General features: G+C 41.1%; 1 protein-coding gene across 1 annotated transcript in view; it reads left to right on the plus strand.

Annotated features, from left to right (window-relative positions):
• Positions 1-8,566: 8,566 nt before the first annotated feature.
• Positions 8,567-18,442, plus strand: part of RPRD1B (regulation of nuclear pre-mRNA domain containing 1B) — a gene marked incomplete at its 5' end in the record, with an annotated part of 54,070 nt that continues 44,194 nt past the window's right edge. Inside the window, 2 exons of the mRNA XM_079719861.1 lie at positions 8,567-8,717; positions 14,558-14,687. Coding sequence (XP_079575987.1) covers positions 8,567-8,717; positions 14,558-14,687 — 281 coding nt within the window. The remainder of the gene's footprint in view (positions 8,718-14,557; positions 14,688-18,442) is intronic.

Genomic DNA, 18,442 nt, shown 5'->3' on the forward strand with positions numbered 1-18,442 from the left:
CTATATAAACCAGTTCTTGACTCCAACCCTTTCTGAGTTCAGTGTACCCCTTCCGTGGTCATAGAAAGCAGTCACTGGGGAGGTGGGGGAAGAGATCTGCAATCGGAGTGCTTGAGTGAACCCATTCCCCTGGCAGCTTCTTCCCCTCCTTCCCATCTCTTTCTGCCTTTTCACAGGAATGGGCTGTGTAAGATCCCTGGGCCATGGCATCCAGGTGGTGCAAACAAACGGGACAATCTGTAGCAGCGATACTTTACAGACACTTAAAAGATAAGACGCTAGACCACAAGGTATTTATTGTATCATATAGTTAAAAAGTGAAAAAGGGAGGAAAAAACCCCAGGGAAGTACAAAAGGAACTTAGAAGAAGAATGAACACCAAAAGGGAAGGGTTCATGGAGGGAGGAGGATTTATGTTGGGGTGGGGGGACTACACACTTGGGGCTGCATGGGAAGGCTGTTCAAGGAACAATACCTCACAAGCAAAGGCCAGAAAGCAGAAAAGTTGTAGCCCCTAATAAAGGCAGAGACGAGAGGGAGACACCATCATGGCAAGTGAGCCATGCCTCACACAGGGGTGATGTTCTGATGAAACCACCTGCTCGGGGCCTTTGTAACTTGCTGATCCACGATATATCCTCACGGCTTGCTCTCTCACCTTTCAGGGCTTTACTCAAATGTGAATTCTGAGGGAGGCCTTCTCTGATCACCCCAACTTAAAACTGCAACCCACCCTCACCCCTCCCCTGCCTTGCACTCCCAATCTCCTTCCCCTGCCTTTGAAATTTTCCTCCATAGCATTTAGTACCATCTGCCAAACCAAGTTATCCACCTATTTATTTGTTTATTGTCTCTCTCTTTCCGCTAAAATATAAGCTGTATGAGGGCAGTAATAGTTGACAGTTTTGTTTATTGCTTCCGGCAAAGAGCAGGCATTAATAAATGCTTGTTGAATCAATCACCACAGACCAAGGTCTGGCTCTCTCTTTGGTGGATCTTTGATATCAGATATGTGTGAACTGGAGTCTGGGAAAAACCCACCATCCTCTTCTTCTCCTGCAGTGAGTTATTCCTACAGGTAGTTGATCTCATCCATTACAGGAGGATCTTACTAGATTGACTCTCAAGTGGCAATCATAGTTCTAGATTTTGACTGTATGCCGGCCCATTTTTTAGGGTGTTTCCAGACAGAATGAGTATGAGAACAGGAATCTGACAATCTGGGTGATAGTCCTGGCTCTGACAGTACCTGATGTGTGGTTTCCATGAATTTTAGTTTCTTCAACATAAAATAAACTCGGTGGATAAGATGATCTCTAAAACTTCTAACTTTGAATTAACTAGCACATGGTAGAAAGACTGGGTTTAGATCCCAGAAATAGGAGTTTAAATAAAATAATTGCCAACACAAGTTCTTGACTAGAAAGAAGAGAATTAATATTTGTTGAAAAAACCCACCATATGCTAGGCAATGTACACAAATAAATTCCTCGTCTATAAGCTGAGTAACGGAAGGTTCAGAGAGATTAAGTGATGCCCAAGGTTACACAGCAAGCAGTGGGATTCACCTCAAGCCTGTGTGACTCCAAAGGCTGTATGCATTCTTTTCACTACACCAGAGGTTTCCAACCCAACTGTTTATCAGAACCAAGGGGAAACAATGTAAGTACAGATTCCTGGGCCTCACACCAGATCTACTGAATCAGAATCTATGTTGGGGGTGGGGTGGAACAGGTATGTTTTGGGAATCTATTAGAAAAGTTTGCAAGGTCAGTCTGATGATCCATGAAGTTGCTAAGAGCGTAGAGTAGATCTCAAATGTTCTTACCACACACACAAAAGGGTAATTGTGTGAGGTGATGGAGGTGTTAACTAACCTTATTGTGGTAACCATTCTCAATATATATACACTGATATGTGTATCAAATCATTACATTGTACATCTTAAACTTTTACAATGTTGTATGTCAATTCCATCTCAATAAAGATGGGGGGAAAAAGAAGGCTAAGTAGGAGTGGGGAGACAGGACTCCCACTTCTACCTAACAGTAATTAGGAGCCCTCCCTCATGGGTGTCAAAGGAGGCTGAGTGAGAATCTGGACTTCTACCTACACTTGGAAGTAACAAGGTTGGTCCCCCCACCCTTGCCTTATCCTGCCAGAGTGGTTTCAGAGGAAGCCAACTAAAAAGAAGACTTCTATAAGGTCCAGAGTCTTAGAACATAATACAAAAATGTCCAGTCAAAAATCATTCACCATACCCAAGAACCAGGAAGATCTCCAAATGAATAAAAAAAGAAAAATCAATCAATATACGTTAACACTAAGATGACAGAGACATTAGAATTACCTGACAAAGTTATTAAAGCAGCTGTGATGAAAATGCTTCAATAACTGATTATGAACTTGTTTAAAACAAAAGAACAGAAAACCTCAGGAAAGAAATAGAAGATACAAAGAAGAAATAAACAGAAATTTTAGAACTGAAAAATTCAATAACAAATAAAAAGCTCAGCAGATGGGATCAACAGGAGAATGGAGGGGACAAAGGAAAGAATCTTTAGAAATTACTCAATCTGAACAACAAAGAGAAAACAGACTGAAAAGAGGCTCAGGGACCTATGGGACTATAACAAATGATTTAAACATCCCAGAATGAGAGAAGAAAAGGGCAGGGTTGAAAAAGGACTCAAAGCACTGAAAGCTCCCCCAATTTGGCAAGAGACATAAATCTATATACTCAAGAAGCTGAGTGAACCCTAAACAGGATTACCTCAAAGAAATGTGCACCAATTATAATTAAAATTAAAATTTATGAAAACAAATGACAAAAAATCTTGAAAGCAGCCAGAGAAAAATGATACCTTGCCTATATAGGAAAAACTATTTGAATGACACTGGATTTTTCCTCAGAAGCCATGTAGGCCAGAAGGAAGCAACACAATAATTTTCAGGTGCTGAAAAAAAAAAAAAAAAAAAAAAGAACTGTCAACACAGAATCCTATACCCAGCAAAAATGTCCATCAGGAGGGAAAAAAAAAAAAAAAAAGAGGAATGAACTGGAAAGATATCCTCAGATGAAGGAAAACTAAGAGAATTTGTCACCAGCAGGCCTACTCTACAAGAATGGCTAAAGGAAATTCTCTAAACAGAAAGGAAATGTTAAAAAAAAAAAAAGAATCTTGGAACATCAAAGAGGAAGAAAGAACATGGTTAATAAAAATATGTATAAATACAATAGGTTTTTCTTATTCTTTTAAATTTTCTAAATTGTGTTTGATAGTTAAAGCAAAAATTATAACACTGACTGATGTGGTTCTAAATGTATCTAGAGGAAATATTTCAGACAAATATAAACAGGAAAGGGTAAAGAGACATAAAGGAAGTAAGGTACATATACTTCACTAGACCTGTCAAAAATAAGTTATATACACATAATATGATACCTAGAAGAACCACTAAAATGGTTATACAAAGAGATACACTCAGAAACACTATAGATAAATTGAATGGAATTCTAAAAAATGTTCAAGTAAAGGAAGTCTGGAGAAAAGAATTAAATTTCAGACTTAACCTCTAACATATCAATAATTATATTAAGGGCTTCCCTGGTGGCGCAGTGGTTGAGAGTCTGCCTGCTGATGCAGGGGACACGGGTTCGTGCCCCAGTCTGGGAAGATCCCACATGCCACAGAGCGGCTGGGCCCGTGAGCCATGGCCACTGAGGCCACAGCAGTGAGAGGCCCGCATACTGCAATAAATAAATAAATAAATAAATAAATAAATAAAATAATTATATTAAATGTAAAATGTCTAAATACACCAATAAAAAATGACTGTCAGAGTTGGTTAAAAAATATGACTTAACTACATGCTGTTTACAAGAAACTCACTTCAAACAAAATGATATAGTCAGGTTGAAAGTAAAAAGATGGAAAAAGATATTATCATGTAAACATTAATCAAAGGAAAGCAAGACTAGCTATATTAATATCAGATAAAGTAGACTTCAGAGCAAAAAAAATTACCAGAGACAATAAAGGACATTATATGATGATTAAAGGGTAAATCTATGAAGAAGACATAGTAATCTTAAGTGTGTATGCACAAAACAGAGGATGCAAAATGTGTGAAGCAAAAATGGATAAAACTGAAAGGAATAGTACAGGTGGTCACCACAAGTATAGGTGGTGACTTCAACATTCCTCTCTCAACAACTGATAGAACAATAGCAATTATAACACAAGAGCTCAACTACACCAACCAACATTTACATAATTGACATTTACAGAATATTATGACAGTAGGATATACATTCTTTTCAAGTGTCCACAGAACACACACCAAGATAGACCATATCCTGGATCACAAAATAAACCTCAACAAATTTAAAAGAACTAAAATCATACAGTGTGTTCCCCAACCACGATGGAATCAAACTAGAAATTACTAATAGAGAGAGAACAGGAAAATCTTCACACACCTGGAAATTAAGCAACACATTTCTAAATAATTCATGGATCAAGGAGGAAATGTCATGGGAAATTTTTACAAAATACATAGAAATGAGTGAAAATAAAAGTTTAACATATCAAAATTTGTAAGACATAGGTACAACCATGCTGAAAGGGAAATTTATAGTACTAAATATATATATTAGAAAAGAGAAAAACTCTTAAATGAATATCAATAATCTAAACTCCCACAGCAAGAACCTAGAAAAAGACAAATAAAATAAAATAAAATAAATCAAAATAAATCCAAAGCAAGCAGAAGGAAGAAATAATAAAAATCAGAGCAGGAATTGAAGTTTAAAACAAAAAACAATAGAGAAAATCAATGAACCAAAGAAATGGTTCTTTAGAGAGATCAATAAAATTGACTTCTAACTAGACTGATGGGGGTAGGGGGAGGGAGAGGGAGAGAGAGAGGGAGAGAGGGAAGGAGGGAGGGAGGGAAGGAGGCAGAGAGAGAGGAATTACCAATACCAGTACTACAGACTGCAGATATCAAAGGATAATACAGGAATACCACAAATAATTTTATACACATAAATTTGACAGATGAAATGGCAAATTTCTCAAAAAACACAAACTACCACAATTCACACAATCTGAAATAGATTACTGAACAGCCTTATAAGGAAACTGAATTTATTGTTTAAAAACTCCCAAAATCAAAGAAAAAAGAAAGAAGAAATCTTCAGGCCCAGATGGTTTCACTGCAGACTTCTACCAAGCATTTAAAGAAAATTAACACCAGTTCTACACAATCTTCTAGAAATGGAAGAAGAAGAGACACTTTCCAATCCATTTTATGAATCTAGTATTACCCTGATACCAAAATTCAATAAAGATAATACAAAAATTTTTTTAAACTGCAGACCAATTTCCCTCATGAATATAGATGCCAAAATCCCAAACAAAATATGAGGAAATATAATTTAGCAGTATGTAAAAACAATTACACACCATGACAAAGTAGAACTAAATTCCAGGGACGTAAGGCTGGCTCAATATTTGAAAATCAGTCACTGTTATTAATATTAACAGGCTAAAGAAGATAAGTCACATGATTATATCATCCTCATCTTTCTGACCTCTAAATGTTGAAGTGTCCTAGGACTTAGTCACTGGGCCCCTTTTCTTTTTATACCTATTCCTCCTTATGACTCCCACATTTATATCTCTACCCGATCTCTCCCTTGAACTCCAGACCCATAAACCCAATTGCCTATGAGATACCTCTGCTTGGACAGGCATTTCCAATTAGACACATACAAATCTAAACGCCTGCTCTTACTACCCAAACCAGCTCTTCCCACAATTCAGTACATACATGCAAACTCCATTCTTATGGGTGCTTAGGCTAAAACCCTTAGGGCCATATAAGCTCTTGCTTCTTTTATACCTCATACCTATGCTGTCAGTAAATCCTGTGATCTCTTCCTCTAAAATATCCCCAGAATCTGACCCTTTCTCACTACCTCCACCCTGGTCTGAGTCTTCCTTTCACCTGGGTTATCACAACAGCAGCTGAACTGGTCCTCCTGCTCCTACCCTTGCACCCTTACTGTCTATTTTCTACTTAATAGCCACATGCTCCTCTTTTGCTCAAAATGGTCCAATGGACTCTTGTTTCATTCTGAGTAATATCCAAAGTCCTTACTATTGCCTATAGTCCCCCACATGATATGGTCCCTGGCAACTTCTCTAAGCTCATTTCTAGCCTTCTGGTTCACATCACTTGAGCTGTCCTCCTTGCTGGTCCTTGAAAATGCCAACAATGGTCTGACCTCAGGACTCTGCACTTGGTTTTCCCTGTGCCTGGAACATTCACCACATAGCATAGGGCTTGTTCTCTCATTTGTTTGAAGGCTGTGATCAAATGTCACCATATCAGTGAGGCCTTCTCTGACCAGTATATATAATACACGCCTATCTTCCCATACGGGCAGTCCTCATACCTCTTACCCTCCTTTATTTTTATTCAAGGCATTTATAACTTTCGGGCTCATTTTACACACGTTTATCTTCCTCTGCAGAAGGTAAGCTTCCCAGGACATGGATTCTGTCTGTTTGCCTAGAATAGTGCTTCAGACATAGGTTCTCAAAAATTATCGGCTGAATGAATAAATAAAAACCACTGGCTCAGAAGTGAAGAATTTGGGATAAGATAACCTTGGTTTGATTCCTGGTTCTGTCATTTCTTGTGTCCAAGTGACATTGATTACTCAACCATATTTAATGTTTTCTCATCTGTCAAATAGTGATAATAACCCATACCCCACAGGACTGTTGTAAGGATTAAATAAAAGAATGTTCGTAATTTGCTTAATACATAGTGACTTGGTATAAAAGTGCTCAGTATATGACACTGTTACTTAATACAGAAAGATGGCCTAGATTTGGACTCAAAGGCCCTAGGTTATAATTGTGACTAGATACTGACTGTGATTTTAAGCTATTCACCTATTTTATATTAATTCACTCAGTCAGCTACGAATAAGGTGCTGGGGTAAAAAAGATAGATAAAGTAGAGTCCCTTCCCTCTAACCTTAGTTATGTGATCTTGGGTAGGTCACCCAAGCTCCCTCAGCCTCATTTGCCAAATGGGAATAACATAATACCTATTGCATAGCTTTGTTTATTAAATGAGTCACTATGTGAAAACACAGTGTCTAGCCCATAGCAGCAGCTCGTTATGTTGGCTATGATTATGATGACTCCATTCTGAAGGAGGAGTAAAAGCACCTAAGCAAAGAACAGCGCAGTATGAGCAAAAGCAGGCATCAACTAGTACAGTGCCTCCTAACTGGAATCTGCCCACAACTGGTCAGTTCCACTATGACCAGGATATTTAAAAATTCTACTACGTCTACAATAACCTAACTCCCTACCACCACCCCACAGCAGTTACAAGAACAAATTTCTCTGCTGATGTGATACTGGAATTTAAAACTTTTTAAAAATAGTTAAAGGATAAAGTCTCAAATAGTGTTTCTTAAAGGTCGACGAACCCACTGACTTCCTTACCCCACTCCCCCACAAAGTTAACATGTATTACTTAAATCTGAGCAATAGTCAAATGAACCCCCAGAAGGTAGCCTGTAATTCCCTGAATACAACAACCAACTAAGAGCCGGGAGCACCAGGGTGTGTTTGACGGCGGTTCTGTCACAGACTAAACATTGGAACTGGCCACTAAAGGTGGTCCTGGAGGCCTAGTGGGAGCCCACCGCGTGAGAAGGGGGGCGTCACCTTTGGAAAAAGAACAGCAAGAGCCAAGGCGTGGAGGCGTGAAAAGTGCACGTGGGTGGCTTGGCAGAACCAAAAAAAGCTTTTTGTGGGGGGCGGCCGGAGAGCAGGACACGTACGGAGGAAGAGTGCTGCTGGGGCCTGCCAGGTGACGGAGAAAGGTCCCGTTCCATTCCCAGGTCATGGTCTCTCAGCCTCAGCATCCCCTCCGGATACCCCTCTAAGGGCTCGCGGTTGTTATCTCCCTCTCGTTCGCGCCACTCTCCCTTACCTCGTCTTCCAGCCTTTCCCTCACTCTCGCACCTCCTCCGCCGCGCCGGAAGTGACGCGTAACGCGCGCGCCGCACCGCGCCAGAAAGGTTCTGCGGGAGCGGGAGAAAGGGTTCCGGTGACACTCACTGCGCCGGCGTGCGGGCGCGAGCGGTCAAAGCGCCTTCCGGAGGCCGCCGAAGTGCGCCCTTTTCCCTGCCTGTCGCTTTCGGAGTGCTCCGAGCGAGATTCAAAGAGGTCTTCGCCACCGGAGGGGTGTTTTTCTACACTCTGACTCCCCTCGGTGCCCCGCTTCTCCGGCTCTTGCCCTTTGACCCTGCTCTCGCGGCGGGGTGAGAGGTCGGTGGCCATCTTGTGGCGGCGGCGCGGGCGGCTGTTACTGCGGAGACCCATCCCCTCCCCCTCCTGGCCCCCCCGGCCGTCTGTCAGTCATAAAGAGTCCCGCAGGCCGCCAGGTGAGGTCCCGGCCTCGTGCCGTCGCTCTCCCCGCCGCACTGGGCGGCCCAGGCCGATCCCTGCCGGGCCTCGCCGCCGCCACCATGTCCTCCTTCTCCGAGTCGGCGCTGGAGAAGAAGCTCTCAGAGCTGAGCAACTCTCAGCAGAGCGTGCAGACCCTCTCCCTGTGGCTCATCCACCACCGCAAGCACGCGGGACCCATCGTCTCGGTGTGGCACCGCGAGCTCCGCAAAGGTAAACACTCCCTCTACCCCCATGGGTCCTCCTCCCGGGTAGCCCTCTCCCGCACCCCCTCCCGAGGCTCCTCTAGCTTCTTAGCTGAGCCTGGCTTTCCAGGCCTGGGCCTCTGATTGATTGCGCTTCTGAGGTTGGAGACAGTGTTATCCCCATTTCTCGGAGAAGGAAACCGAGGCCTGGGAAGGTTTAAGGTACTTGTCTGAGGTTTCACCGACCGGGGCTCAGGACTCCCAGTTAACCCAGCCGCTTTCCTCTCCGGCTCCTCCTGACACTTGTGACCATTATTCTCTCGGCAGCGTTGAGCGCCTGGTGGAGGGTACAGGCCTTAGCCTGTTGTGTGCCAGGCGGTTGCTGGGCATTCGGAGTAAGATTACCTAGATCGAGCCCTGGCTCAGCCACTTACTAGCTGAGTGATACCGGGCAAGTTTTTTTCTCTCTAAGCCTGTTTTCTCATCTGTCAAAAGAGGACAAGGGTAACTGCCACTTCCAGAGCCTTTATTCTGTGCCAGTCACTGTGCTAGGACCTTATGTATGGCCTCGCACTTAGTCCTCAGCACTGCCCTGGGAAGTGGGTGCAGTCACTGCCATTGCAGAGAAGTCAAGGGGCCACACCACCTAGACCTTGCCTCTCAGATTCCTCTTCTCATGCAGCTCTCCTTGGTTCTAGACCCTGCTCAGCATCTGGCAGCCATTGATTGAGCTCAGCCTGTTGCGTGCCAGGCACTGGGTTGGGAGCTTGATAGCATGTTGGCTCCAGAGGCCAAGTGCCTCTGGAGCCTGACTTTGCCATTTACTGAGCCCCAGCCGCTTCACCTCTCTTTCCTTCAGTTTCCTGATCTGTAAAACAGAGATAATGATAACTGATATTTACTGTGCCTTTGTTCTGTGCCAAGTGCAGTACTGATATTACATACATTGTCATTTTTTACAGTCTCAGAGTTCTGTGAAGTAGGAACTCAGCAGATGAGAAAAAAACGGAGGCTCAAACAACTTGGGGTGAAGAGTAAACAGGATAATCCACATGAACATCTAGCATGGTGTCAGGCAGAGTGTAGGCATTGGATAAATAATGGTGAGGTGGGATACTGATGACTCAGTGTGGGGCATGTTCTTTGCCTCAGATTGCTTACAGTCTGCTGGGGAAAGAATGGGCACCTACACAGCTATCTGATACCCCAGTGAGCTTCATAGCAGAAAGCTGAGCAAACGAAGCTTAGCGCTGTTTTGGACAGCCTGTATGTGGTAGGCCCTTTATAGCATAGGAAGTAACTCTTCATGTGTTCTCTGCTATCTGTGAGGTCAGGATGTCACTCTGTTTTACAGATGAGGAAACTGAAGTGGCTAAGTGGTATTTTCAAGGCCTTAGAACCAGTGAGGCTCAGACTACATCAGACTGGCAGACACCAAAATCCAGGATTCTTTCAGGAGACCCAGTTCTAGTCCTCTGGCAGAGATCCCCCACCCCCCAAATATCATGTGCTGTACTGAGATGGGGGTCCCCTCAGCCCTCAGGGTAGTTGGGGGATAGAGCCTGGGCCTCCCAGAGCGTCATTCACGTACCCCACTGTGCCATTCAGATATTATTTCTGTCATCTGAGATGTGGCGGAAAAATTCGAATTGCTTTCTACAGGATCCTATCTGGTAGGATCTCAGAGGCACGTCAAAATCCACCTCAGATGTCACTTTTGTGAAGCCATCTTGATTGCGCACCTCACCCTATTTGAGATACAGAAAATAAAGAGTACTTTCGTTTATGAAGCTCCTTTAACCCTAATCTCATATGATGAAACCTTCAGTTGTAAGTAGGTCAGCATTATTATCCCCATTTTATAGATGGGAAGATACAGATATGAAGAGATGAAGTGCTTTGTTAATGAGTGTACAGCTGGGACATTAGTCCAGAGCTCCGAGATGCCGAAACTTGTTTCAGGTACCCAGTGCATCAGTGCACTTAATAAGTGAAGGTGATCATCTTACTCCAGCCAAACCCGTAGTGCTTTTATTTATTAGAATTAATCTGCATTTATTTCATTCTTACTAGTTATGTCTCTTTCACTGGATTATGTTTTGAGGGAGAAACTAGCTCTTCCAGTTGTCAGTAATGTACACAACGTTTAGCATGGTGCCTGTTAACACAGTTAAAAAATAGTTTAGGATTAGTTTAGTTTAGTTTAAATTGTGGTCTCTTGACATCATTTTCATGGCTGAGTAAAGGATCAAGCGGCACTGTCTAATAGAGCTTTCTGTGATGACAGAAATGTTTTATATCTGCTGTGCAACAAGGTAGCCTCTTGCCATGAGCACTTGAAATGTGTGACTAAGGAAGTAAACTTTCAAATAAATACAATTGAAAATTCAGTTCCTGAGTTTTGTTAGCTACACATTAAGTGTTCAGTAGCCACATGTGGCTAGTGGCTATCATACTGGACAGTGCAGAACTAGAGGATGCTCTTCCAAGCATCAGTGTACAGTTTCCTAATACCTAGCCTTCCTTCATGAATTGAAAATGCCCCCGCACTGAAGTGGAAAAATATTTTGTGCCCTAATGTTAGAACTGACTAGCCCTTTAGGTTCTAGCCCACCCTGAATCTTTAAAAATGGACATTTCTATCTATAGTCAAGTCATTTCCTTAAGACATTCACAAACCATCTCTGTTTTGCCTCCAAATATTTATGAGACTTTAAAAGTTTTCTTTTTCCTGCTTAAGTACTACTTCTCTTCATGATGTGTTATTTTCTTTCCATTCCCTAGGAATAATTCTTAATTTATCCCTTTGGGCTCTGTTCTAGGTAGAACTTCTCTCTTTCTTTTTGGAGCAGTTTGGTGTAAAATACCCTAAGATGAACATTTTTTAGTAGTGCTTTTGTACCTTACATTTGTACTACTACTACCTTTAGTAGTGCAGGTAAATAGGCCTTTTTTTTTTTAATTACTTTCTCTAGATGTCAAAACCAGCCAAACAAGTGAAAAATTTTGGTCAGCCAGTTATTTAAACTTTGCTCAATAACTATTTCAACCAATTTGGAATGGGCCTCGGTAGGGAGTGAAAGAATCCATACTGACATATTGGAAAGACATTTGAACAAGTGAGTTATCACCCAGGGCTGGAGTAGAGGGTGTGTGTGTCGTGTGTATTATGACCGTGTGTGTTCAAGTGCTCTAGAGCTTTGTGGGTTTTTGTTGTTGTTTGTTTGTTTTGGCCTCACTGCCCGGCTTGTGGGATCTTAGTTCCCTGACCAGGGATCAAACCTCGGCCCCTCGGAAGTGAGAGCAAGGAGTCCTAACCACTGGACCTCCAGGGAATTCCCTTTAGGGCTTTGTTATATTACCTTTACACACATGGTGCTCAAGTTGTTTATTCAGGATGCTGGATGTGGAGGGATACAGTTTTATCCTAAATTCCCATTGCTAAGTTTGAGGGTGATGAGAATTAATTGGCATTGTAGATAGTGAAAACCCTGGCTATCTTAGCTATCATATTTGTAATACTGCAAAATGTATCAGGTCTTGAATGGCCAAATGGCCATTTTACAATATGGATTCTGGGTTTTTTGTCTTGTTTTGTTTTTTGTGGTATGCAGGCCTCTCACCGTTGTGGCCTCTCCCCCTGCGGAGCACAGGCTCCGGACGCGCAGGCCCAGCGGCCATGGCTCACGGGCCCAGCTGGTCCGCGGCATGCGGGATCCTCCCGGACCGGGGCACGAACCTGTGTGCCCTGCATCGGCAGGCGGACTCTCAACCACTGCGCCACCAGGGAAGCCCTGGATTCTGGGTTTTTTAACATGAAGTATATTAGTCCAATTTGCTTTCTAGAAGTTCTGTTTTACTTACTTTCTTACTTACTTACATATTTATTTATTTATTTATCTTTGACTGCGTTAGGTCTTTGTTGCTGCGTGCGGGCTTTTCTCTAGTTGTGGTGAGTGGGGACTACTCTTCATTGTGGTGCACGTGCTTCTTACTGTGGTGGCTTCCCTTGTTGCGGAGCACAGGCTCTAGGTGCATGGGCTTCAGTAGTTGTGGCTCGCAGGCTCAATAGTTGTGGCTCGCGGGCTCTAGAGCGCATGCTCAGTAGTCCTGGTGCACGGGCTTAGTTGCTCTGCGGCATGTGGGATCTTCCTGGACCAGGCTTCCAACCCGTGTCCCCTGCATTGGCAGGCGGATTCTTAACCACTGCGTCACCAGGGAAGCCCTCTTTTACTTTTAAATCTAACTTTCATGGTGTTATAAACTTGGTAGTTTAACTTGCTGCAACATCCTAGAACAAGGTTTGCTTTAAAAAAAAAAAAAGAAAAAGAAAAAGAAAAAGCTTTTTGCTGTAATCATACCTTTGTAGCAACAGTGGGATATTGAAACTATTCACACTTTTGTTCTGTTTTTGAATAATAATTAGAACAGTTAAAGATAGTTCCAGGTTTTCAATATTCTCATCAGTTGGCCATCTAAACTAGGTTATTATCAGAAGGTTAGTACATTTCAGGATATCCATATTTAATTTTATGAGCACTTTAAGTCATCAGTTTCAACTATAACATGCTTTAAAAATCTTGTTTTTAACTTGAGTTATTCTCCTGTAGCTACATTTTAAAATGTCAGATCTTGAGCCTGCTGTGTCAGAATTTATACATGCTGTGTGCATTTCAAAAGAAACAAATGGTTTCTGAGAGCAGTGGAGTAAGGACTAGTAATTCAGGTGTAAAGGTTGACATAGGGCTTGCTTGAGTCTTTTGGGCACTTTGGCATTGGAGAAAACTTAATGTTTTGAACTATCTGATTGTGTTATTATTTATTTCTTTTAAAAGAAAACTGGGACCAAAAATGGTAGTGATGTAACTTTACGGTTGAAGAGTTATGTGCACAGAAGCCAGGAAATTCAGTAATGTTCCCCCAAGCAACTGTAACTCAGACATATTGTGTGAGGTTTTTATGGTTTAATGCATGCTACCATATAGAGTAATAGGAAATACTACATTTAGTAGGTATAAGAGAGAAGAAATATATTTTTTGTGGGAGCCATAATTTTGCATATCCAGATTTCAGATGTGTGTAAATTTTCAGTGATCACGTAACAATAATGTAGATTTGTATTTTGAGATAAATATCCATTGGTGCATCTAGAGATTCCTCTGGATTGTAGAGTTGATATCATTGACTGATTATGGTTATTGGGATGTTCAAAGAGAAATTCTTGGTCTAGGAGCATAAATTACAAGTATCTTTTAAAACTGAAACTTAACTCAGTCTTTCATTCTGTGGTATTTGATAATTAACAGTGAGTAAGAAATGCTCGTTTTTGCAGTATAATAAATGAAAACCTTGGTTTTAACATGTCTTCTGGAGATGTATTGACAGCTTATCCTTTAGGAATTGACTGGAGAATACTGACTGCTTATCCTTTAGGAATTTTCTTTGGATTATCTTAATTTTTACTGCCAATTAATTACCCTGAGTAAAATAACACAGAAATTAAGATGGCGTATTCTTTTTTTTTTTTGAAAAACAATTTTATTGAACTATAATTCACATTCCACACAAGCCACTCTTTTAGAATATACAATTCAATGGTTTTTAGTATGTTCGCAGTTATGCAACTATCACCACAATCAGTTAAGATGGCGTATTCTTGTTTTTTATTTTTTTCAAAATTGTATTCTCAATCCTGTTTTACTAGACACCTCCAGGAGTCCCTTAAATTGTTTTTTCAAACATAGCAGTCTTGACCTCAAGTAGATAATGCTTGTCTTAGTGTTCTTTAGGAGTAGCTTAGGGCAGAAGAATTGTGGATTGAGAATTTCCTTGGTGTAAGCTAAATTATCTTCTTTTCTTTTTTTCCAGCCAAATCAAATAGAAAGCTTACTTTTCTGTACTTAGCCAATGATGTCATTCAAAACAGTAAAAGGAAAGGACCTGAATTCACTAGAGAATTTGAATCTGTCCTTGTGGATGCTTTTTCTCACGTTGCCAGGTATGTTTTCTGGTTTTTTGTTCTGTTTTGTTTTTGAATGCATTACCTTTTCCTTTTTGTCCTTTCTTTTTTTGTGTGTGATAGCCTTTGTAACTTGACAACTTCATACTTTTTAAAAAGAGGTACTTTATAGAGAGTTGCAGAGGCCAAATTGTGGTTTTATATTTTGCCTGAACCCTTGAGAACTATCTCAGACAAGTAAATATTTTGATGCATTGAAGGGACTCAGTCTAGCACTTGAAGCACATCTTTTCTCCTAGATGTATTCACTATTGAATTCACTTCTTGAATATGGTACTTTCCTTGGTTTGGCTGAGTTGTCTCATTAGCTTATGGTCAAAAAACAAAGCTAAATAGTACAAGGGAACTTTGCAGTAACAAAACCTTAATAGCAAGAAATTAGCTGCTGTGCCTTTGTTTTTACTTACTTCTGGATGTCTACATGTCTAACTTACTAAAAATAGTAGTCATTACGGTACCTGCAAAGATAGTAATTATTAGTGTGGAAAGTAAGATATTTGCTCTGGCTCTGTCATATTAAGTGTGTGCCACTATTGTGTTTTGTGACAGAGGACGGGGGTGGGTAGAGCATACTTATAGCTGATATCACGGAAACTATAAATTTAATTAACAGTTTTACAAATCACTTTTATTTATTTAAAAACTAACTTTTTTGTAGATATAAGTTAGTTGCCTAGGAGGAGCAAAGAAAAACTATTTTTTACTAGAATATTAATAAGTAAGCAAATCAAACAAAACATCTTTGCCAAAGGAAACTGGGAAGGGTGAGAAAGAGACTAGTGGGTTAAACGAAAATTGTTCTAAGGTCTAGAGTGTAAGTGAAAGACCTGAAGTGTGAAAGTAAGTCTGGCATTCCGTGAAAGATTTGGAAAGTTTGAAGGAGTGAAATGAGAACTCCAAAAGATTTTTAAGAAATGACATCTAGCTTTGTAGAGATGGATAAAAGATTTTTGTTAGTCAACTGGCTTTTTTTTCTTTTGAACGTGGATACTGAAAAAGCAGAATGTTTGGGAACTTGAAAAAATATTGAGTCGTCATAACAGAATAAGCTTAGAACAGACTACTAGAGTAGCCCTCTGAAATTGGAGACAGGCATTTTCCTGTTTTGAGGAGATTCAGTTCAGTTTCCTAGACGTTGGCTGTAGCTCTGCCTCCAACACTGAGTGGCCTTGGATGTGTTATGTAGCTTTTTGAGCCCACGTTTCCAGGTTAGTTAAAAGGGAATGTCACCACCTGTCTCATTAGAGTTGTGAGGCTAAAGTAAAACAACAATGCTCAATCCACAGTCTTTGCCCATTCATGGGCGTATACTATATTATAAACTATGTGAAGAGAAAGACTGTTTCTTTTTTGTTCTTTCCTGTATTCCAGACACCTAATAGAGTATCTGGCACAGAACTACTGGGTTTTGTACCTTCGGGAACACCATTTAGATAGTCTTGATGTGAATGGTGTCCCAGGAGCTGAGCAACATTGTGGTCTGCCCTGGCACAGAGTAGGGATTCAGTAAGTAGTTGTTGAATAAGTTAATAAATTTAGGGTATAAGAAATTGACTAAAGTAATTCCCTATAGGGATAGTAAACATAACATTTTTCCTTAAAAATTTAACAGCAATCATACGTAGTTCCCAAATCAGAAAAGTGTAAGTAGAAAAGCGGTGGGAGAGGAGGGATGAGCAATACCAGGATTAAAAATTTTTCTACTTGGTTATCATCTTAAAACCTATCTAGGAGGCACTGTAAAAATGTCTTGGCAAATTCTGTGGCATTATGGGGAAAATAGACCTGATCCTTTTAAATAAAAAAAGATAGCCCTATTACCTTTCATTTTTGCATTCTTCTGGTTCTTTTAAGGTCCCCATGTCTCTAAGCTCCCTCCCCACCCCCACCCCCACCCCCATAATTAGAATAGAAAGTCCAGCCACACCACTTCAGTCCTGATGCACCTTATCAACAGTAGAAAGTGCTCTCTGTACAGTTTTTCTGTGGCCAATTGATGAACAAAGATAGTGGACCCATTAATATTGACTAAAATAGATTAGGAATCTCTTTATGATAATTTCCTATCTCCTCCCTCAAACCCCCTACCCCCTAGGAAGGAAACAACAAACCTCTCAAGTCAGAGAAAGCTGCCAAGCTCATAGGGTAGATTTAATTTGAATAGCAGTTTAAGTAACCAGAGTTTAAACTTATTTTCCATACAAATGCCTTCTTGTTTTCTTCTTAGTTTGGAGATAGTTCACTTAATCTTTCCTTCAAGATGTATTTAAGTGCCTTCTTTGTGCAAAGTACTGATGCAGACACTAGGGGGGCAAGCAGTGAACAAGGCAGGCAAGGACAAAATGAATAAGATACTTTCAGAGAGTGATAATATGTGATAATAAGGGAGAGGCAGGAACATGAGGTCCAGGGTGTTGCTCTAGTGTAGGCTAGAGATGACATTGGCTAGGACTCAGGAGCATTGAGGAGATAATAGCTTCCACTTGTTGAATGTTTACTTTGTTTACTTCACGGGTAGATTTGTGCCCCTGCCCGCCCCCCGCCCCCCATGTAAAACTGATAGGATTAGTGGGAGCTTGGTAGTGAGGGAAAAGAGAAATCAAAGATTATTTCTAGGTTTTTGGCATGAGTATGTGGATGGCTGATGATGCTGTTTACCGAGGTGGAGATTGAGGTAAAGATATGGTAGAGGAAATCAAGAGTTCTGTTTTGGCCATGTTAAGTTTGAGATGGCTAATAGATATTATATTCCAAAGGGTGATGCCATATAGGCGGATGGATGAAACAGTCTTGAAGCTCAGTAGGAAATTGACTTCTGGAGACATAAATTTGGAATTATCACCATATACATATTTATTTCCTGTTATAACAGTCATGGGTCCCCAAGACCACTTCCAGGTCTGGTGACTTGCTAGGAGGACTCACAGGACTTGTGTATAGTTGTGTTCCTGGCTATGATTTATTACAGTGAAAGGATATAAAGCAAAATTAGCAAAGGGAAAAGGTGCAAGGGATGAAGTCCAGAGGAGACGAGGTGTAAGCTTCCAAGAGTCCTTTCATAGTGGAGTCACACAAGACATACTTAATTCTTCTCCCTTTGAACTGTGGCAACACATGTGAAGTGTTCTACCTGAGAAGCCCATTAGAGATGTAGTACCTAGGGATTTTGTTAGGGTTGGTCACAGGCACTCTGCCAAAATTCTAGGCTCCCAGAAGGAAAGCAGGTGTTCAGCATAAACCATACTGTTTGTATAAACAGTTTAAGCACAGTAAACCACCCTTATCAGTTAGGAAATGATGGGAACACTTCTGAAATCCAGGTTCCGAGATGTCAGTCAGGGCCCAACCTCATGAGCAGGCCTGTTAAGGGCAGCAGTCTCAGGCCTGCTATGTTAACTCTTTTCTACACAATTGCAAAGGACTGTTTCTGTTCTACCTTTACATGAGGTGCTGTTGGAAGTGCTGAGGATACTTAGAAAGAATTTATGCCCTGGGTAGGCCTGCCATAGGCCTACTGTGCATGGGATAAGAGAGAAGTACACAAATTATAGTGGGTGTACCAAGGCAGTGCCATTAGAGCTGCAGAGGAAGAAAAGGCCCCCACGCTGGCTTGGCAAGCCCTCTGGTATCCAGCTGACACTTCAGGCAGTAGTCCTACGTGTGTATAACACATACTTTTCACTTTTTAGATCAAATTTTCAGTGGTTGAATTTATAAATATTTAGAATTAAGAT

Source organism: Hyperoodon ampullatus, assembly GCF_949752795.1.
Source record: "Hyperoodon ampullatus genome assembly, chromosome: 14".
Lineage (NCBI taxonomy): Eukaryota > Metazoa > Chordata > Mammalia > Artiodactyla > Ziphiidae > Hyperoodon > Hyperoodon ampullatus.